The sequence below is a fragment of the Cicer arietinum genome, chromosome 3 (genome assembly GCF_000331145.2).
Source record: "Cicer arietinum cultivar CDC Frontier isolate Library 1 chromosome 3, Cicar.CDCFrontier_v2.0, whole genome shotgun sequence".
Lineage (NCBI taxonomy): Eukaryota > Viridiplantae > Streptophyta > Magnoliopsida > Fabales > Fabaceae > Cicer > Cicer arietinum.
The window spans coordinates 56,506,577-56,528,421 of record NC_021162.2 but is presented as its reverse complement, the minus strand read 5'-3'; the positions used below and the strand labels follow the sequence as shown (position 1 = coordinate 56,528,421).

Below are 21,845 nucleotides of genomic sequence, written 5' to 3'. Positions count from 1 at the left end.
ATGAGAAATCACGTAGATGTAGATGTGAGTTTTACGATGAGATAATATTTGGTAAATAGTATTGATAATAAAAATAAAGAAAACAATTTAAAGATAATTTTTAATATAGAAAAAATGAATATAGACAAATAAAAACTCATTATTTTTATACCAGAAATTATTATTTTTTCTTTTCATTTTTCATTGTAATTAATAGTCTTTTACTTTTTGTCTCTTATTTTGTTTAGTTTTTTTTGTTCACGGCACATGACACTTATACATTGAATGTCGACGAGACACTTATAACATGATAATTCAATGCCACATGGCATCAAAATCGTATGTGGCATGCCATGTCAGAGCTTAAAATGATTTGTTAATGGAGTACTCAAAATCTTAGCATTACTTATATTCAATATGTCTAACACATTTTCAACATAGCTTTTCTAAGAGTCATAATTTTCTAAAACTCCTATCGTTATGAATATTTATCCCAAAAATCTTCTTAGCATCACCCTGATCATTCACGTCAAATTCATTTTTCAATATGAATTTTGGTGCACTTACGCCATGTAAAGGATTATCAACAATTAATGTATCAACTACATACAAGAAAAGGAAAATAATATTGGCATGTCACATCATCTAGGCTAGAAGAAAATATGACATAAAGCACTAAAAGAATGAAAATCTTGAATTACATGGACAATATCACATCATCTAGTGATAAATACTCATACTATATAAGTTTAAGAAATATTGATTATAAAACCACATCATATTTATATCACTTAATTGTATTGTCTTAAATTAGTAAATTTCATCAATCAAAATATTTAATGAAATCTAGTGAAAAATATTTATGAAACATATTCGTCTAATAAAATTTCATATAAATGAAAAACTAATTGATACTTCCACCCCACTTTACATCAATGCATAATAACTTATCTTAAAAAATAAACAAGCAAAATCCCACAAAATAGCTTGACATTATCTAATGATGATTGTACCAAATAATTATATATCTTTAAAAAATATAGTGCAGAATAAATTAATTAGTTTACATATTACTATTAGCGACGTTTTTCCCTTTTCCGACAAATATATACTAGTGAAGATGCATGAACTAATTAATCTTGTAAAATAAAATTAAATGCATGAACTGATCTTGTAAAATAAAATTAAATGCATGAGCTAATTATGATTTTACACGTAATGTTAATGAAAGTCTTGTGATCGTGACCCTATATATATGTTTTTTTTTTTTCTTTCTAAAAACGCAAATTTCGAAATTGCTTTTCGTTTTGTTCAAGCTCTGCTTCGTGTCTCTCTCTCAAAGCAGCAACGGAACAAACTTTCTCTCTCTAATCCAACGAACAACCAGTTACTTGTTTCTCTCTCTAGGGTTTGGAGCTTCCACTCCAACACTCAGTGGAGAGAGAGAAGCTTTGGACGCTACAATTCTAGTAGGGCTTTTTGCTGTTTCTTCATGCTAATTCCAAACAAATTCACTCTCATTGTGATCAAGCTACTTTCGGTTTTCACAAGAAAGGATTTCTAATTCGCTGTTGTTTGCGTGGTTTGAGGTAGGTTTTTGTGCTTTTTTATGCTCTTGACATGGTTCAATTTTGCTGTTTCTGGAACTTAGGATGTGAATGTTGACTTGAATTTTGATAATTTTGAGCTGAAAGTGAGTTGGTTCTAGTAGTTGTGAAGATATAAGAGGGAAAAAGATGAGAAACGTGAAATTTTGTTGGGGTAGGGGTAAATTGGGTGTTAGGAAGGGTTTTAAATAGTGGTCGGCTGCGTTTTGATTCTTGATATCGCAGAGAATTGTGGTCAAATGCAGCCTCAATCGCAGTTGTGTTGCTTCTTTGGCAACACCAATAACTGTTCTGTAGCGGCCTAGATTGCGGTTATAGGTCTTTATGTAAAACCCCGTAGGTTTATTGGAGTTAGGAGCATTTAATAATTGCTCTATTGTAATGTTTGAAATTTGAACGATAAGTGAGTAGATTCCTTTTTAATCAAATATTGCTGTGGCATACTGGCTTATTAATATGTTTTCTATATGAATGGTGCAGGTAGAAGTATTATAGGTACTAATATATGTAGGTAGTTGTGGGTTATTTGCGGTGTACTGTGGGCGAATGTTACTTCTTGGTGCTTAATGACGTTTTCTATGGACTTGAATGCCTCTCCTGTGCCGGAAGATGATGAAGATGCTTTTGAAGGCCAGGTAGAAGAGTATAATGCACCAAAAGAGGAGTATAGTGCGCCAAAAGAGGAGTATAATGCGCCAAAGGAGGAGTATAACGCGCCAGAAGAGCATATAGAAAGTGCAGTTGACATAGCACGCCGGGTACCCTTTCCTCTCTATTCTTATATTATTTTTTCTTTTGTTTGATAATGTCATAGTTGGTGGTCTAAGTTGGATTTGATTCATGTTGCCTTGGAATACTGTGATGGTAGTTTCTTATTTATCGGTATGGTTCATACATAGTTATTTTTCTTCTAGGATTTTCATGAGGTTTAGTTGGGAATCCACTTTCATTTTGATGGGTTTTTTTGTGGTTAGCTTGACTGTATTTTGTTGTATAAGGAATTATATATTTTTCTCCAAAGCTCTAAACAAGTTTTAATATTGGTAAAACTGCATAAAATTTCTAAATTTGGATGCAACCATTCTGCGGCACAGGAAAAAAATCAATTTATGTGATATATAATTTTTAAAAGAGCTGCTGGAAACTTGTGAGAAATTAAATCATCTGCATAATAGGGAACTATGCTGATTCTACAGCAGCATTAGTAAATGTCTCTAAACCTTTCTTTCCCAAGAAGTTAGTATATTCATTCCAATCCATGCACTTGTACATGTTCTGCAATCCATTTTGATGCTGGCATGAGACTTGAGAGCACATCTTTGATAGAAGTTGAAAATGTTTTTCACTTTATTTGAATTAGTAGATAGTTGAAATTGCTTTAAATATTTATAACTGTCTTGCTTGTTTTATAAAAGATTATTTTAGAGAAATATAAATCGAAGTCAGTCAAACTATACATTATATCTAAGTCAAGAAATTTATGAGTTGAGACTTTGGAAAATGCTTAAATACTACTTTTAAATTCAAATGGTCTAGGAATTTGTAGAAGTTCACCAGTTTTGAATATCGGGAGTATTTTGTTGCTGTCTCTTCCCCACTCCCTCTTTGTGTCTTCCCCTTTATTTCCACTTCCATATACAGCGAAGTTCATTTATAGAGAACATGGAGATATAGAAAAAAAGTTCAATCCTTAAATTGAATCTTTGCTATGTTAATTCTCCATTAGCAATCAAATGTATTGTACTTTTAAAAGTCTCTTCATTAACTCAATTGCTAAACTCCTGCTTTGTTTTAGGAACGTGAAGAAAGAAAGAGACGGTTGAAAAGAGAACGTTCAGATGACAGGCCCATGCAAGTATCACAGCCACCTGGATGTGATCATTTTTTCCACAATAAGATCCTTAAATCATATGATAGAAGTAAGCTTCCTCCGGGTAAGAATCGCTGCCTTACTGGTGGTAATTGTATCATTCATATTTTGTTATTTTCAAATTTATTATTTTCAAATAATACTGTTCTTTATATAAGTTGTAAATGAGTTTGCTCCTTATACAGTTCCATTTATATACTTATGTTGGACGTTTCTTTGGGATTTTATTAAATGTTCGTTAATGCTACTTGCTTAATTTATTTTACAATTTGTTTGGGTGAATAAATTTGGCTTGTTATTTTGTAAAAGTTATAACCAGTTTGAGTTCTTTTGGGGCTATGAGTGGACATTGAGTGAGTAATCCAATCAAATACATAAAATGATGATGGATAGCTATGTTATATTCTCCTTAAGACAATTGATATATTTATGATTTATTTTAATGTGACAGATTATGATTGTTGTCAATGCTAGTAAAAAATAATTTTTCATTATATTATTTACATGCAGGTTGGTTGGATTGCCCTTCGTCTGGCCAAGAAATTTTTGGCATGATACCTTCCAAGGTTCCACTGGGTGAATCCTTCAATGACTACATTTTTCCTGGTAAAAGATACTCATTTAAACAAGTGATACATCAACAGAGAGTTTTAGGGAGAAAAGTAAGTAGAGTTTGTTTTCTTTTCTTTTCCATATAAGTTTTAGCACAAGAGTGACCAAAATGAAAGGAATTATAGATTCTTGAATAAGAATGAAAGAAGAAAAAGAATGCCACAAACTAGTTTTTTAAAGAATTGCATGTTGCTACTTGTCATAAGTACCACAATTTATTTTGTACCCGCCCTTGGCTTGCTTCATTTGACTGCTTTTTTTACAGTTTGTTGTGTTGGCTTGCAGCTTGGTCTGGTCATTGATTTAACAAATACTTCTCGATACTATCCAGTATCAGATCTAAAGAAAGAGGGTATCAAGCATGTTAAGGTTTGTTGTGGACAACCTTCTCACCAACCATATTTTCTTTTTAAGTAAATATTATGTCTTTAAAGCTGTGGCTCCTTTTTCTTGTTCTTACATTTGAAGATCATGGTTATGGTTTAGATCCAATGCAAGGGCCGCGGTTCAGTACCTGATAATTCATCTGTTAATCATTTTGTCTATGAGGTTTGTTTCTTTCTTAATAGTATTGTTGTAGTTTTTCTGAGTTGTTTTGAAGAATATGGTTTCTATTTCTCTTGCTAGCTTGCTGCTGTTTACATGAATAAACATATACGTTACCTCAGAAACAAGCTCCAGTTATAGGAATTATTGATACTTTCAGAACTACGTGTTGCATTAATTTCATATTATTTTAGGCTAGTATATATTGAAAGCGTGCAAATTTAATTGCTTTACCATCTGAATTTCATTTCAATTGTTAGATAATATTATGTTCTATCTAATCTAACTTACAATTAATCGGTTTTATATATTAATATTATATATTTCTTTATTCTTCAACACTGTTTTATAATTTCATGCTCATATGTTATGTGATTTTTTATTTAACATTTTGATCAAAAGTTTCTACCCATATGATTATTTTCAATTCCAGGTTTTACAATTTTTATCACGTCAAAAACACTCGAAGAAGTATATACTTGTTCATTGTACACATGGTCATAATCGTACTGGATATATGATCATCCATTATCTGATGCGCACAATGTCAATGTCTGTTACTCAGGTGAGCATTGGAGTTGCTATATGATTTCATATCTCTATGTAATGTTGCACATGTTCTGTATTTATACTCGTTGGTTTTCCTTTTTTGCAGGCGATAAAAATATTTTCTGATGCACGTCCTCCAGGAATCTATAAACCTGAGTATATTGATTCATTATATAAATTTTATCATGAAAAGAAGCCTGAAATGATAGTTTGTCCTCCTACTCCGGAGTGGAAGAGGACTCCCGAACTTGTTGATCTCAATGGTGAAGCAGCTCCAGATAATGATGATGATGATGATGATGATGGAGTACCAGGTCCTCCTTTGCAGGTATGGATCTTATAGAAAATGAATTCTGATATTTTGTTTCCTATGATATCTCATTATACGAATAGGTTGTTGATCTTCTGGTGTGTTTTCAACTTTTCATTCAAGTCTCATTTCAGTTTTCCTATTAGTTTTAACACATGGTTTGGGTTTAGAGGGGCAGCTCGAAGATTTATCTATTTATTTTCAGCTAAACCTGTAAAGCATAATATTCTAAAATCCTTTTTTAGGGAGAGGTGGGGGTACCCACTGCACCATCCATATATTTGGGTTGTCTATTATCATTGTTATGTACATCATACAGCTTGAGTTCAGAAACAGTGGTCCAATTGTTTCCACGTTGTAGGGTGGGGATTTTCCTTTGGATTAAGTTTTTAATGTTCTGGATGTATGTTGGTTGTGCCCCCTTTAGGTTTGAGCAGATTGTATCAGTTTTTCTAGGTTTCGGAAAGAAATAAGGGACCAAAATTTGGTATATGGTTGTGTTTGCCACATTTAATTATCACTTATCTTTTGCCCATGGATATTTCAAGGGATGTTTCCATTTGCCTGATGCGGAGAGGATGAACAGCCTTGTTACATGGTCAGAAATTTTAAGTTTCCTCACTGTTCTTTTCTTTGTTTTGGGTGTTATTTTAGCCTCCTAGTTGTACTTTACTTCTTGTCTCTCTATTTTATAATTTAAAAATGGTGTCCAGAAAAATTTATGGGATTTCTGAGTAAGTCATTTGACTGTGTTTCCTCCTTTTCATCTTTTCCTTGCGTCCATTTTCACTCCCATCAAGTGTGCCATAACTGTTGCAGGTTCATATGTCATTGAAGATAACATTGCACTTATTGTGGTGTCTGAATGAGTTTTACTTAAATTTGGCCTGTCTTAGATACCCTTATATGTTATATTAGTACATTCTTGAACCTAGTTGTTAATTTGTTTTGTACTTTGGATCAAACAGTGTTTGATAAACTGAGAGAAAAGAGAGAAAAAAGTCTGAATCGGTGCTGAATATTGAGACTGAATATGAATTATTATTGGGTTCTGAGGTAACCCCTATTTATAGAACTCACTGTGACTATTAGACTAAGACTCTGAAACAGACTCTAACCAACTATAACCGCCACTGACAGCTGTAACACTAACAGAATTGAGAAGTAATCGGGTATAGTAGAGACTATGTAAGGCCTCGAGAAAACTAACAGTTACATGTGTATACTCTTTTAGTATCCTATTGTCTGATTGTTATCAAAACTTGATGTCTTTCCTATTCTCTTAGGAGAACCACGAGATTGAGACAATAATGACAAATGATGATGTTTTGGGAGATGAGATACCTAATGATCAGCAAGATGCATTTCGGAAGTTCTGCTTTCAAATACTCAAATTGGGGGTTGGGGTAAGCCTTTTAAATATCTGTATTTCATGTGAGTTTATTATTTGGATTTCTGTTGTGCTGACAAGTGACAACTCAGTGATGTAATTAAGATGTTTTTAATTTTATTAACTTCCCTGCTTGTTTGTTAAATTGCATGGCAAGAAATGAGTCAGTGGGGCTGTATTCTGCAAGATGTTACTCTAATTATTTGGTACTTCTTTATGTTTGTCTCATTGTTGGTCTTGGTTACAATTGTGTGGTTGGACAAAAGCTGCTGATAACATGGTTTTGCTTTGCTTTGCTTTTCCCCCTTCTTTTTTAATTATGCTTTATCTTAACTGCCGATACATGTTTTTATTTTGCTCACCCTCCCTTTAATTTTGATTTACCTTATTAATGTATCTCTTATGCTTATTATATTACCGTTTTTATCAATTTCTGTAAATGCAGGCCAGAGGACACATGCAATTTCCGGGATCGCACCCAGTTTCTTTAAACAGGTCCAACTTAACTGAGCCTTTAACATACTATATTGTGATATGTTATAATATTAATTTAGTGGAAAACCTAAGGTTGCAAGTTATTGAGCTACTATACTTTCATTTACCATTCTTCTGTGCCTTAACAAATCATATGATTATGTTGGTAGTTAGAATTGAATTTTTTGTGTGCATTTATGTCCTTACAAATTATGTAAGACTGGAAATGAACAAACTATGCTTAGGAGGGGAGGTTTGGGAGAGTTTATACAGATGTGGTCTAAGTTCCAAACAGTTGTTTTGTTGCAATTATACTAATTAGTAAATTTTTTCTATATTCTATTAAAATTCAAATCTATGTTCTAAATTGGTCATTTACTTTTATGCTTCCATAGTTTTGTAAATGTAGTAATTAAAGTTCCTTATTGATTTGGCCTTTTTATCCATAGTATGTCAAATGTTAAATTTGGTTGCTTTGCATGCAGGGATAATTTACAGCTGTTACGACAGCGTTACTACTATGCAACATGGAAAGCTGATGGAACAAGATATATGATGCTAATAACTATGGATGGGTGCTACTTGATTGATAGAAACTTCAATTTTCGAAGGGTTCAAATGAGGTTTCCTTGCAGGTTTACAAATGATGTATGTCTGGTATACTGCTAATCCTGTTAATTTAAAATGGAACTTCTGAATATGTTGCTGTTTGAACTTAACGATGCAAAAACTAATATGTTTATATCTTTGGCTTCCAAGGGCTTGGCTGAGAAGACTCACCACTTTACATTACTGGATGGGGAGATGATTATTGATACATTGCCAGATTCAAAGAAGCAGGAAAGGAGATACCTAATATATGATCTGATGGCAGTCAACTTCATTTCGGTGATAGAGGTTCAATTCATCTGTAATTGCACAATATAATACTGGATGTTCTCATTTTGGTTTTGATTAATATTGTTCAATAATTGTGCCATTAGGTGTAATTTTATTTCCATAGTGGAAAAATACTGAAATTAATGCAACCTTTTTTTTTCTTAAACTTAATTTTTGTTGTGGTTAACTAAGCAAATGCAACCCTATTTTTCTAGAGAGCATACTAGCTGTTTCTTTTATGACCTTACATATCAGTTTTTTTCTTTTTAATTAATTTATTTTCTATGAAAGCAGTATAGCAATTTTTGACTCTGCTACCAAATTGTTTTTCTTCCTCCTAGTGTAAACTTTCCAATCAGCTTCTTGTGCAGTACTTTCTACTAGTGCAGTTTCTTTTATGACCTTACATATCAGTTTTTTTTCTTTTTAATTAATTTATTTTCTATGAAAGCAGTATAGCAATTTTTGACTCTACTACCAAATTGTTTTTCTTCCTCCTAGTGTAAACTTTCCAATCAACTTCTTGTGCAGTACTTTCTACTAGTGCAGTTTCAAGGACAGGTTTAGATGGTTTGGTGGGATTTTTTGGTTCTATTGGTGTGGAATTTATTGGTACTGTTGGTGTGGAATTTATTGGTTCTGCTGTTGCAGAATTTCCCGATTCGGCTGATTCTGTAGGGGCAGGATTTTCTGTTTCTGCTGCTGCAGTTTGTTCGACCATCTCAAAACCCAAAATATGGAATTCTATTGTTTCTTTCGAGATTAAGCTATTCTCCCTCTGAATTACAACTTTGGAGTAATAAGGTTGATTCTCAAAGGTCACATCTGTAGTGTGGTAAAATTTTCTGGTTGTCAGGGAGGAACACCTATATCCATTTTGGTGAGGTGAGTAGCCAAGAAAAATACATTTGATAGATTTTGGGTCAAGTTTGCTGCGGAGAGGGTTTAAGTTGTGAACAAAGGCTGAACAACCAAGGATTTTAAATGGGATTGAGGTGAGAACTCTGATAGTTGGAAAAATAGTTTGGAGATGGAATAGGGTGTGTCAAAATTGAGGATACGGGAAGACATCCTATTTATGAGATAGGTGGCTGAAAGGACAGCTTCTCCCCAAAACTATTTTGGTAAATTTGTGGCTAGCATGAGAGATCTTGTTACTTCCAGTAGATGCCGATTTTTCTTTCTGTGACCCCATTTTGTTGGGGGTATCTACACATGAACTCTGGTGGACAATTCCATGGATCTTAAGGCAAGACTCTAGTGTCGAACTAAAATATTCACAATCATTGTCGGTTTTGAGCACCTTAATTTTTGTTTGGAATTGTGTTTGCACCATGGTGTGGAAAAACTCAAATCATTTTCCAACTTCTGATTTCTCTTTCATGAGAAATATCCATGTAACTCTTGTGTGATCATCGATGAATGTAACAAACCATTTAGCTCCAGTGATGTTGCTAACCCGAGATGTCCCCCATACATCACTGTGAGCTAAGGGGAAGGGTTTATATGGTTTAGGTGAGTATGTGTTTTGGGTATGCTTGGATAACTAACACACTTCACGTTGAAAGTTCCTTAGGTTTTTACTGAATAATGAGGGAAACAATTTCTCTAAGTACATGAGATTTGGGTGACCTAATTGATAGTGCCATAATATTACAGACTCGTCACTATTTGGAGAAACCACCGTACAAGAATTGGCTTTGAGTTTTTTGGAGGAATTTTCAACTTGCAAGTAGTAAAGTCCAGCACACTCTTTAGTACTGCCAATTGTCTTTCCCGACTCCAAAATTTGAAATTCACACAGATTGGGAAAAAATTTAGCAACACATCTCAAGTCTCTGGTCGGTTTGCTAATAGACAACAAGTTGCAATCAAGTTTGGGCACATACAGTACAAAATTTAGAGTAATATTTTTTGAAATAATAACAGAACTTGTACCAGTAACCCTTGGCAAGGTACCATCAACAATTTGAATAGAGGAGTTATCATGATGGGGAGAATAATTGTCAAATATTGTTATACCTCCAGTCATGTGATCCCAAGGCTCCTGAATCTATGATCCGTGATTTTGGTTTTCCTTTGCTAGTGTGTAAAGCGTGTAAAAAATTACCTTTTTGTGGTACTTAAGCTGTACCACATTTTTCTGTAGTAAGAACAGTCTGCCGGAGCATTTTCTACAAAGCCTCTAATTGTTCTTTGCGGAATGGAGATGGATCTTGTTTCTCTTCCATTTCTTGTGGGTTGTGTGGTGCATTGCCTCGGATGTCCCTATTGCAGAATGGTTTTGACCTCTCCCATTGAAGATGGTTTTGGCCATTCAACTTGTGGCCAGTGATGAGAAGTTCAGTCCCTTCGATTGAGCTGACAAGATTTATGCCAGTCTCTGTGGGTGAGACTTCTGTTTTGTCTTCTTCCATGGCTGGGTCGATGAAAGAGATTAGGGATGGTTCAGATCTAGCTTTGATACCATGCGGAAAAGTGATTGTTTATTCACTTGATAATGAAACTGATTACATAAGGAGTATAAATAGTACAAGTAATTTAATTATGTATAATCAAAATAGAGTTGGAAATTAGGAAACTGATTCCCTATAAATGCTATCCTAAAAGGAAATAAAAATAAAACTGAAATCCTAATTAATACATACTAATAATAACTATACAGATCAGAATCTTATGATTCTGATTTTTGATCTTATAATCAACACTTTTACTTTTCTTTCTATTTGCATGATTCTTGTTAATCATCCAAAGTTCTTGTTAATGTAGCTTATTGTTTGATCTTTGTTGGCCATATATTACGATATATGAAAGTAGGGATTTAGCATGAAGGAAGGTTTTCAAAGTGTATACAAGGAGGGAGATGTAGATGGAAGGAACTCAGCTAATTAATTCAGTTGGTGGTATTATAGGAACAACTGTTATTTTAGTAATTAGGTGTCTTTTAATTTATTAATTAGGAGAATTATTAGGACTTATTAGAGTATCATAGCTGCAAGGTAGTAAAATACAGGATATAAGTAAGAACCAGGGAAGAAACGAAGAGAAAGATAGAGATGGACACTGAGGTAGACAGCTACTCAGTTACCACCCAAGGATGCTGAATATTTACCAACACAGCGGAATATAAAGGAATGTGAGAAACGGATGACTGAAATGCGAAGATGGACAATGCTGACATGTCCTCTCTATGTTTTGCACTTCTGGATTTGTGTATTTTAAATAGATCATGATGTGGTGTATCTTTAATTACATTTTCTTAAAAGATGAACCATGTTGAAATCAATCTAACATTTGGTTATCATATTAATCTTTACTTAAAATGTCTGTATGTCTTTTCTTCTAATTATTATCCTTTAAAATCTGTGTTTTCTTTTTCTTATTAACAAATTTATGGTTAATGTGGTTCAAACCTTGGTGCAGCGACCTTTCTGTGAACGGTGGAAGATGCTTGAGAAGGAAGTGATTGAACCCAGAAATCAGGAACGGTACCAAGGCAAAAATCCATACTATAGATATGACATGGAGCCTTTCAGGGTATGCATTTCTTACCTGAATATTAGGCATATAACTCAAGCTTTATTTTTCCTCTGGTAATTGGGTGTTAATATATCTGAAATGATTAGGTGAGGAGGAAAGCTTTTTGGTTGCTCTCTACTGTCACAAAACTTTTGAACGAATTCATTCCGAAACTCTCACATGATGCAGATGGTCTCATATTTCAGGTGGGTAATGGGTGTAGATCATTTTCATTTGTATTGAATATTGATGAGATTATCTCTTCTGACCTGTGCATAACTTTCTTCTTTTTCAATGCCAAGATAGCAAGTAACCAATATTTCAATCACATGGCTTTTAGCCTTTAAGATATTTGTTTTTCCCATCGGATTCTCTCTCACATCAGGGTCTACATACTACTATATCTTAATCTATGTTGTCAATCCCGGCAAGATCCCGCTGTCCCGGTGTGGTGGAGGGACTGGCCGCGATGCCACCTATCGGGAAAACGCATTCGACGGTAGCTGCGCTCTCTGCCGCTAATCCCGCTATCACCGCGACCTGTTATCCCAGCCCCGACCCGCTATCGGACCCACTCTAGGGCATTTTAAAAAACACAAGTTTTTATTTTATTTTTCATTAAGGGTATCTAAGTCAATTTGCACAGCTTAAGCCCTTATATTTTATTATTATAACCCACAAAGGGGTGGGTTTAGCATCAAGAAAAAGAAACCATTTTCGTTCTTCCTCTGTTTCATTCTTCCTCTGTTTCATTCTTTCTTTGCTGTTTTCGTTCTTTTCTTGTTCCATTCAACATCGTTTTTCATTCTTTTTGTGACTGTTTTGTCTGCTCTGTTATGTTGATTACGATTACTATTAGAACTTGATTTTGATGTTAGATTTTGGTTATTAAGTATGTTTACCCATTTAATTTTGTGTATTTTGTTATTTTTTTAGTATTTTTGTATATCATTTGTATTTTATGTTTAGTTTATATACTGTTTTTTTGGCCTTCGCAATAGCGGTCATCCCTCGATCCTGCTATCCCATTTTGACGGTTCGGTGCTCTGCACCGCTATATGAGACTGACAACATAGATCTTAATCAGAGAATGGATATCCTTGTGGCTTCCATAGTGATCTTAATATGATGTCCGATCCAGTAAACGAGACATTGTATCTAGCCTAACTTACAGAGGATCAATGTTACCTAGACTAGCGTATAGTCTAGGCGCATTGGTCCATTCGTTTATTTCCTCCTTACCACACACAAAGTCTTTCCTTCTTCTTTCCCTCATGTTATTGAGGTTGTTACTGACAATATTTATGATCAGGGATGGGACGACCCTTATGTACCACGCACTCACGAAGGCCTCTTAAAGTGGAAATATGCTGATCTGAATTCAGTTGATTTTCTCTTTGAGGTGATAATTTTCAACTTATTACATATGTTGCTCTTGATGTTTGGTCACTTCTAGTTTGTTGCTGATGCACCCAACTAATATCTAGCTGCTTGTATTTAATAGATTGATGGTGATCGTCAGCTGCTTTTTCTCCATGAACGTGGAAAAAAGAAACTCATGGAAGGGTATATTGTTGCATTTGAAGGTCAGGAAGATTTTTTTTATTTCATTACACCTGCCCAACTCATTCAGTTTTGATGTTAGTTGTTTGAATATCTACTATGTATTTTTAGAATATCAGGGTGTATCTGAGAATATTTTAGAACATCTTCAAAGATATTTAGAATATAGTGGAATGAATCAGTTATGTCCTAATTTTATCTTGTTTCCTTATTTTAACATATCAGTGGGCTTGTGCTTGGGCTAGTACTTACGCTTGTACTTTACCTAAACTATTGTTATAAATAAATATAAAAAGAACAATTTTGTTTTTTTATGACAAAATTTAGAGTGAGGGGATAGTGCTCCATTCCAAGGTAGGGAAGATCTTACGACTCATTGAGCACTTACAAAGGGTTTATATTTGTCTCCCTCCAAAGACAATTGGTTATTTAGTATTGCATTATTACACTGCATATAAATATAATAGACTATTCTTTGAAGTTTTTACTACTTCTTCCACCCTCCTCTTTCCCCTACCTAAATACTATAATTTCAACTAACTAAAGAATTTCATGCTTCATTCTTTTTTATTTTTTAAGTTAAAATCATTCTTCTTTTTTAGAATAGGAAATTGAAGTTTTATTACGTCGAGTCAGGTCATGGCTTCATATTTTTTTCTCAAGGTCATGGCTTCATATTTTTTTCTCAAGGTCATGGCTTCATTTGTTTCTCAGTACTTACAAGTTCACATGCTAATTTGGTCACCAGACTGGTCATTTTCTTATCACTAACCAATTTCTAACACCCACCAGAAAGTTGGGTATGGGTATTGGCGTCTAAGTTTCTCTGTGATAATATTTCAGCAATCTTATTATGAGCACATGATTTTGTTATGTTTATGTTTCTAAATCTGCAATTTGTCGATTTTTTAGTTGCATTAGGTTTGTTGCTAATGCTTAATGAAAATCTAAAATATGCAGAAGGTTCAGACCCCTCTCTTTATTCCGGAAAGATCATTGAGTGTGCTTGGGATGGTGATAGACATGAATGGATATTCAAGCGAATCAGAACAGATAAGTCAAATCCCAATGACTTTAATACTTACAAAAAGGTCCTTCGCCAACTCCTTTGATTTTAAATTTCCCTTTTGTATCTCATTCTGTATTCTGTATATCATTTTAGCTATTTGCTCAATTTATTGCAGGTGATGCGAAGTATAAGAGACAATATCACAGAGGATATCCTGTTGAATGAAATAAACGAGATAATCTGCCTTCCCATGTACGCCGACAGGATAAAAACTGATAGCAAAGCACATCTCCACACTAATATCGCTAGGCGAAGGTAATCAATGAGGAATTCACGGTCTGCAAATGTTTCACTGGTGGGAGAATCATACGTTGAAAGTGAACATCTGGTGAAAGTCAACTCAAAAGGAGACCCATTGATGCTCTGCAAAACATTCATGTAATTAGTTAGTTCTTAGTTATCGCAGTAATTGGTACCTCACAAATTCATGCATGAAACCATTTCCTATGGTTGTTTAGATGAAAAGTTAGATTTAGGATCTCAGTGTATATTATCTTATAATTTTCTTTGTTAAGTAGTGATTATAAACTGTTGAAAGGGTAGTTGTTTATTATATTCAAGTTTTCATTACATTGGTCAGAATATTCCCTGTATGTGAATATTAATTTGGGAAAAGTACTAATGAGCATTCCATTCTCTCCTGTGTTGAAATTATTCTGCATTTACCTCCTCAGTGTAAACTATGTAAGATGAACTTATCAAGTCATTTCAACAGCGTATTATTCTCAAGAATATCAAGTAGTAGCCCATTTATAAGTATCAAAGGTTGTAATATTCTGAAAGGGTGTAGAGGGAGGTGACATCAATTGTGCTTTAAATATTTTTGGTAGAGATGAAGATATAAATGTGGTTAATTGGAAGCTGGAAAGCTCCCTTTGATGAATATTTTTGCTTACAAAAAAAAGTTGGAAGTTGGAAAGGAACTAATTCTCATAAGCAAATTAAATTTTTATAATCAATACAAGGCTAGAAAATATTTTTAAGATTTCAATGGTTGAAGTTAACCTCACTCAAAAGTGGACCGCTTAATGCCTTCTTAACTAATCTCCTTTTTATTTTGTGGTTTGCAAAATGATTACTTGGAAAGATGGTGCATCTTTTTGTCAAAGGAAAAATGGTATTTAAGCAGCCAAAAAATAATCGCAGGTTACCCCCACAAATTCATTCCTGCACCTTCACAACTCTGTTATACATCTTTACTGAAATTAAATATACTTATCTTTGTACATTCCCATATAGTTTTTGTTTCAGTTATTTTTGGGATGTCTGTTTTTGTTATATGATTTTTCTTAAATATCCTTACCATTGTGCACTACCACAGTTCTATCTGTGTAGGGGATGCGTGATATACACCAATAGTTTAGCAGATCTTAGCATTACGTACACACTTTGGAGGTCTTATCTTTCCTCACTTAGCCTCTATCCAATGGACGCCAATTGGAGTTTTAATCAGTTGTGAATCAATCAAATCCAATGGATGCCAATTGGAGTTTTATTCAGTTTTGAATCAATCAAAGGGAAAGTAGCAATAGAAGATCATACAACTTTTTGGTTCTTTTTATGTGCACCCAAAACTGAAAAAAGTGGGTCAATGAATGTTGATCCAGTTAGTCAAGAGTTGACTTATACCCCACAATGATGTGAGTTCAATAACTGTTATCGATACGAGGACTTCCTTGGTTGATAATCTATTAGTACATGAGAGTCGAAAATGGAAGTGAGCATGACAAGGAGTTAGAAAAATTAGCCTTCAAGAAAGATGCATTTCGGTAAAGAAAAAGTTGTGGTGTGTGTGAAAATGATAGTAAGGGAAAGTTGTACGTTGCATTAGACAGAACACACCACATAAAAATGTTATTATTTTGTTACAATTTCAAGTAGCGTTATGCTTCATATCATGCTATTAAAATTTTTGAACACTATACAATCTTGTCCTTGAAGATTGGCTAGCCAACCATGAAACACCTACATCCCCGCTGCACGACCACTTATGAATCCATCTGCACTTCAAACTTCCTTGTACCGGAAGCTCAAAATCATAAACTGACAAACCTGCAGACACATCATAACAAAATGAAGTTACTTTTCTTCAAATGAATTACTGCAAATATCATAACAAGCTAATAACCTTATAGAATATAGACAATTTAAACATACAGAATAACAGCTTTCAAAAGCTGATAATTCTAGGTTAGAAAACTTAAAACTTAAAAAAAAAAAAAGGCGATTTTCCAAAATACAGCAACAAATTCCTGCTCAAAGAAAGAAATGAACTCTTTGCTTCCAAACAAGAAGCCACAAATAGGTATCTAATCACATAAGTAGTTCTCAATCAATGATGCAATGAACAATAGATTACAATTTACACTTGACCAATTTGAAAGATTTATTGAAGTGAACTCTGACAGAGAAGAAAACACTTGAAGACTCTGACAACAGAAAAGTATACTTCATCATCAAGTAAATGCACAAAGAGACTTCAAAAAAAAAAAGATTTATTTAGAGATGAAAGCTAATTCACTTTCTGAAACTCTAGAGTCAACCAAATAAACAAAGTTTAAGATTAAATCAAAAGGAAAGGAAAAAAATAGGAGACTTCATAGCACAGTACTGTAATGTAGAAGCAAAGATAACTAAAAGCCTTTCACATCATCCTATTGAAATCTTTTTGAGGTTATGATGGTTGCCACTATCCAACGGAATTAGCTCACAAAATAAATTCTTCTATTAAACAATGTTACACTGATGGACAACAGATTTTTCACAAATTTCTAACTGAAATTTAAAATTGTAAATATTCACTAACTCTGCTCCTGTTTTATGTTTCTGCAGTGCAATGTGTGCTTAGTAAATGTTATTTCATTCGATTTCAAGGGTTACAACCATTCATATCAACCTAAGATATAAAACTTGGACAGGTCATTGACGTGGCCATTGTACTTAGTCAATATTACAAATTATAAAAAAAAATTGTAACTGTAAATTTCATAGTTGGAAAAATTCCAAAATAGATTCACATCACACTTAAACATTTCATAGTCATACTACACTTGAGTAGACATTCACAAAGTTATTTTGAATTGTATGATTCTGATGTGGAACATCATTTATGACTGTTACAATGACTCAGCGGCCAAGTCACCGGTTTTCTTATCAAATCAGTCAATTCAAACTAGATTTCATCAGTTCCCACATATTTCCGATCTAATTAGTGGCTTGGACCAGTCACATGATCGATTATGGGTCAAACAGGATCGACCGGCTTGTTCAAACCGTTCTTCCATCAATGTAATCAACACAATTTCAACATCTATGTAACTGAACATATAGCACAACTCAACCCAAATTCCGCGACTCCAACACATTAGTTTCATTAATAACATTTTGCCTATCCAAAAAAAATTCAGCAAAATCATCCACAGCCAATCATGAAACCAATCAAGCCAATAACACAAACATGGCTAACAACTCTATAAAGGGTTAAAAATAAAGGTTATTGAAACAAACAAATACCTACACAGAAGTTCAAGATGCAAACTCACCTAAAACAACAAGGACCAAGCTTAACATATAAAAAATCAGAACCCTTGCAACACAGGTCTTTTTCCAAGCCTCTTGATCTCTCTATCCATTTTTCCAGTAAGCATCAATCCAAACATTTTGTAATCACACAAAAATGACCAAAAGGGGTGTCCAAAAGTAGCTGGAACATTCTTTTCAACAAAGAAATGACTATACCATGCACATCCATAACCAGATAAAGGAACAAAGAACAAAAACCACCAACTGAAGAAAATAGAAAACATCAAGAAGAAAATACTCAAAAACGTTCCCACAAAGTGCCAATGTCTTGTAGCCCTTTTTGAATGTTGGCTCACATAAAAAGCCCAGAAATCTTCTAAGCTTCTGAAATTCATTGGGTTCATAAAAACATAAACAAAATCAGATTTTTTTAAGAACCCAATTGAGAAAAAGGGTGAAAATCTAATTCGGGTGTGAAATTGAAAGAATTTAGATACAAAAAAAAAGTTGGGTGGTTTATGAAAGTGTGAATTTGGAAATAAAGTTGGAATTTTGATGGGGAAGGGAAATTGGGGGCATTGAATTCCACGGAAATGTGTTGTGTTGCTTTGTGTGTGTCGTGTATGGTTTTGATTGGATCGATGATATGAAGGGAACTTCAAGGTCAAGACTTCTTCTCAATCCTATCTTTTATAGTTTGCCATTTTCTTTATTTGGAAAAAATTAAACAAAAAAATAATAATAACTTTTATGCATTTAATTTTAAGATGTAATTTTTGTATGGACATGCATCTATAATTAGGCAAAAATTACATCGACACTCTTTAATTTATAAAAAATTGAAGTTTCAAGTAAGTTATTTTTTACGTGTCTAATTAGTCATTTCTCATATTAAATTAGTTTTTTATATTCAAAAATGCTATTAAGGTTGAATCACATGTATATTATAAAAAATCTTACTTACTTGAATAAAAGTAAATTGTATATATAATTTATTGCGATAAATTTTAAATTGCATTATAATTAACATAATCTTTTTTTAACTTTTATTTAACATTGAAATTTTAACATAAACATTTTGTGTGTGTTAAAAACTAGAGTCTAGTTTAGGGATGACAATGGGTAGGGTACTATAGTATTCGTCCCCGTACCCGCAGTTTAAAAAAATATACATATCTTTGGGTACTTAAGTGTCTGTACCCATATTCATTACCTACACTTTAACTAAAATACATCGATAAATAAATAATATTGTTGTGATTAAATTCAAAAATTATTCAAAAATTTTAACTCCAATCATAAAGTATTATAAATCAAAATATGTTATAACTCAACATTTCAAATGAACACTAGTTACAATACACATTCTAATATTCGTAGTAATAATTTATGAAGTTGCAAGTTCTACGATAATATTATTCGAGATCTTTAAAAACAATTGATAGAAAATTGCAAATATAATTATAAAGTCACGATTAATAAGACACAACTCTTAATTATAAGGTCACAATTATTTACATATTCATCATAATCAATTTTTTAAAAAGTTTGCAAACGTTTATCTTTCAATTATAAATATTGTAGTGGTCCAATGATATTAATAGATGTTAAAACATAAAAGAAAAAAATTAATTAAACTAAACACTAATATAATAAATAAGTAAATAATATATTTATATAAGTGCAGGTGCGGGGCGGGGTGAGTACTATAGTACCCGGCACTCACACCCGCTTAATTTTGTGGGTAATTACTTGTCTATGTGCCCATACCCATTAAGCGGGTTTTACCCTACCCTTGTGGATTTTTTTTGCGGGTACCTATTGAATCTGGGTCTAATTGTCATCCCTAGTTTAGTTATAATGACGAGTGATGATTTTTTTTAAAAAAGTATTCTAAAGAATAGAAGTTAATTTAGTGGTATAAATACTTTTAAAGATTAATGACTAATTTGATACTAAAAAAGGCAAAAGACAAAAATTGTTCTTCTCAAAGGTGTTTTAGCGACCTTACTGGTTTATTTTCTTTCTTTTTTTAAGGTTTCGTCCGATACTATCTTCATTTTGAATTTATGTTTAATTTTTTTTTGTAGGAGATTGCGAGGAAGCTCGTAAAATTCGTTGGGCTAAATGGAAGAAAATTTGTCTTCTCTCGGAGAAAGAGGGTTTGAGAGTTCATAGGATGACAAGTTTTAAATATATTTTATAAGACAAATGAGATTAGCATCTGAAAAATAATCAACTAGGTTTATGGTTTAAAGTTTTGTCTCGTAAATATGGATAAATAGAATTGGTGTTTTGTCTGTTTCAACTTTAGTGTCGAATTGGTGGAAGACTTAGCTTCTGTGTACGAGGGAGAAAGTGTAGGTAAACTGGGTTGGTTTAGTGATGAGTTGACAAGAAATGTGGGTGATGGGAGTCTTACCTCTTTTTGGAAAGATAATTGGTTGGAAGGAGGTGCTTTGTGGAACGTTTTAATTGAATGTTTGTTCTACTAGAAAATAAATCAATCTTACTAACTGAGATCAACAATCTTGGTTGGGATGTTGACAAGACATGTTAGAGGTGGGAGAATAAGTTTTATTATTTGAGAGGAGAATTGTGTTGGAATGTAGTGTTTTATTGGAAACAGTTGTTTTTGTAGAAAAATATAGCCGATAAGTGGACCAGAAGCTTAACCATGATGATATGTACTCTTTCAAGCCTGCTTATCATATTTTAGCGGATGCGTCGAGCGTGACAAATGAATCTTTGAGTGACATTATTTTGAATAAAGTGGCTTAACTAAGTTTCTTTTTTCTTGTGAAAACTTGTGTCTAATAGGTTACCTACACAAGATAATGTGGTTTCTCGTGGGTTGCATGAGCAACGTTCAATTTCATGTGTTGGCAGGTGTGATAGGACGAAATCGACTCAACACTTATTTTTTTAGCGTCAAATTTTTGCTTGGATATGGACAAATATTTTAGTTTGACTTGGGACTAAAAGTGTTTTTCAGAGAGAAACCTCTCTTCATATGTGACAATTCGAAGGTTTATTTTTTTATAACAAGATATCGCGTCAAAGACTTCGAATCATTTGGTTTGGATGCGTCTAGACCATTTGAAAGGCTCGTAATGATATGTTTAAACAAGGTATGGTCACATCACTTAATTAGTTGGATCATATTAAAATCACTTTCTTGGTGGTGTCTCAAAGCTAAAACTTTTTCTTATGACTTCAATCATTGGTGGCAATACCCTCTAGAATGTCTTGGTATCTTTTTGAAACTTATCTCGGTTCTTCTTGAATTGTGTCATTGAGCTTTATAGTGAGATATTGGTTATGACGTTTAAGCGCTTTGTAAATTGTTTTCGTTACTCTTGGCATCTGTTATGCTTTAAATAACCCTCTTTTTAACAATTGATCAAATCATGAATGATTAAGATTAAAAAAAAAAATGCGACTTTTTTATGTGAATCATGACCATTCATGTATGATTATCTAGTTAAAATTTAATCACCTTATATTAAAATTTCTCTCACTAATTAATTCATCCCATATATATATGGAGTGAAGATTCGTTGACTTCAAGAACTCTATGATGAGTCACTACGCTCAATAATTCAATATTAACGATAAATTTCACTAATTCAACGGTTAAATTAAAATTTCTTATTGAGTAGATCAAATTCATAAATTTTAATCAACGGTTGAATTAATGAAATTTATCGTTTATATTAAGTTATTAAATGGAGTAATTTATCTGAAACTTACTCTTGAAGTCAACGAATCTCCATATATATATATATATATATATATATATTTGATTAATAAGATGCTGTATGAAGTATGTGTAAAAAATTCTATATTGATATAATGAGATAAATGACTAATTTGACATTAAAAAGACAAATTATTTGTTTGGAATTTTAAATTAATTTATACTAAAATCATGTCTTTTAAGATTGTTTAATGAG

The 21,845-nt window shown here is 33.1% G+C and overlaps 2 protein-coding genes across 4 annotated transcripts; one reads left to right on the top strand and one right to left on the bottom strand.

Annotated features, from left to right (window-relative positions):
• The first annotated feature begins 1,250 nt into the window (after positions 1-1,250).
• LOC101515090 (uncharacterized) lies at positions 1,251-15,003 on the top strand. Of its 3 annotated transcripts, none has more exons than XM_073365767.1 (18): positions 1,251-1,572; positions 2,071-2,344; positions 3,382-3,520; positions 3,967-4,118; positions 4,354-4,437; positions 4,555-4,617; positions 5,048-5,179; positions 5,270-5,491; positions 6,760-6,879; positions 7,309-7,358; positions 7,823-7,985; positions 8,097-8,234; positions 11,640-11,753; positions 11,843-11,941; positions 13,048-13,137; positions 13,240-13,321; positions 14,259-14,389; positions 14,483-15,003. In XM_073365767.1, exons 2-18 carry the CDS (start codon positions 2,153-2,155, stop codon positions 14,624-14,626), a joined length of 2,115 nt encoding a protein of 704 aa, XP_073221868.1. In that variant the 5' UTR covers positions 1,251-1,572; positions 2,071-2,152; the 3' UTR covers positions 14,627-15,003. The 3 variants fall into 3 exon arrangements, with proteins under 3 accessions (XP_073221868.1, XP_073221867.1, XP_073221869.1); XM_073365766.1 differs by having other exon boundaries at positions 7,823-7,994; XM_073365768.1 differs by lacking the exon at positions 1,251-1,572 and having other exon boundaries at positions 2,205-2,344; positions 3,392-3,520; positions 7,823-7,994.
• Positions 15,004-16,172: 1,169 nt separating this feature from the next.
• On the bottom strand, positions 16,173-18,551 carry LOC101488278 (uncharacterized). Its single transcript, XM_004514484.4, has 2 exons — positions 17,910-18,551; positions 16,173-16,419 (listed from the first exon to the last, which is right to left on the bottom strand). The coding sequence occupies exon 1, from the start codon at positions 18,291-18,293 to the stop codon at positions 17,946-17,948; it is 348 nt and encodes a 115-aa protein (XP_004514541.1). The 5' UTR covers positions 18,294-18,551; the 3' UTR covers positions 16,173-16,419; positions 17,910-17,945.
• Positions 18,552-21,845: the final 3,294 nt, after the last annotated feature.

What these genes read in the sequence shown, in the direction of transcription:
- LOC101515090 (XM_073365766.1), top strand. Translation starts at nt 2,153, where the DNA reads ATGACGTTTTCTATGGACTTGAATGCCTCTCCTGTGCCGGAAGATGAT. An exon ending in TAGAAGTAAGCTTCCTCCGG is followed by an intron (nt 3,521 to 3,966) that starts GTAAGAATCGCT and finishes ATTTACATGCAG; the next exon opens with GTTGGTTGGATTGCCCTTCG. An exon ending in ACTTCATTTCGGTGATAGAG is followed by an intron (nt 8,235 to 11,639) that starts GTTCAATTCATC and finishes ACCTTGGTGCAG; the next exon opens with CGACCTTTCTGTGAACGGTG.
- LOC101488278 (XM_004514484.4), bottom strand. Translation starts at nt 18,293, where the DNA reads ATGAACCCAATGAATTTCAGAAGCTTAGAAGATTTCTGGGCTTTTTAT.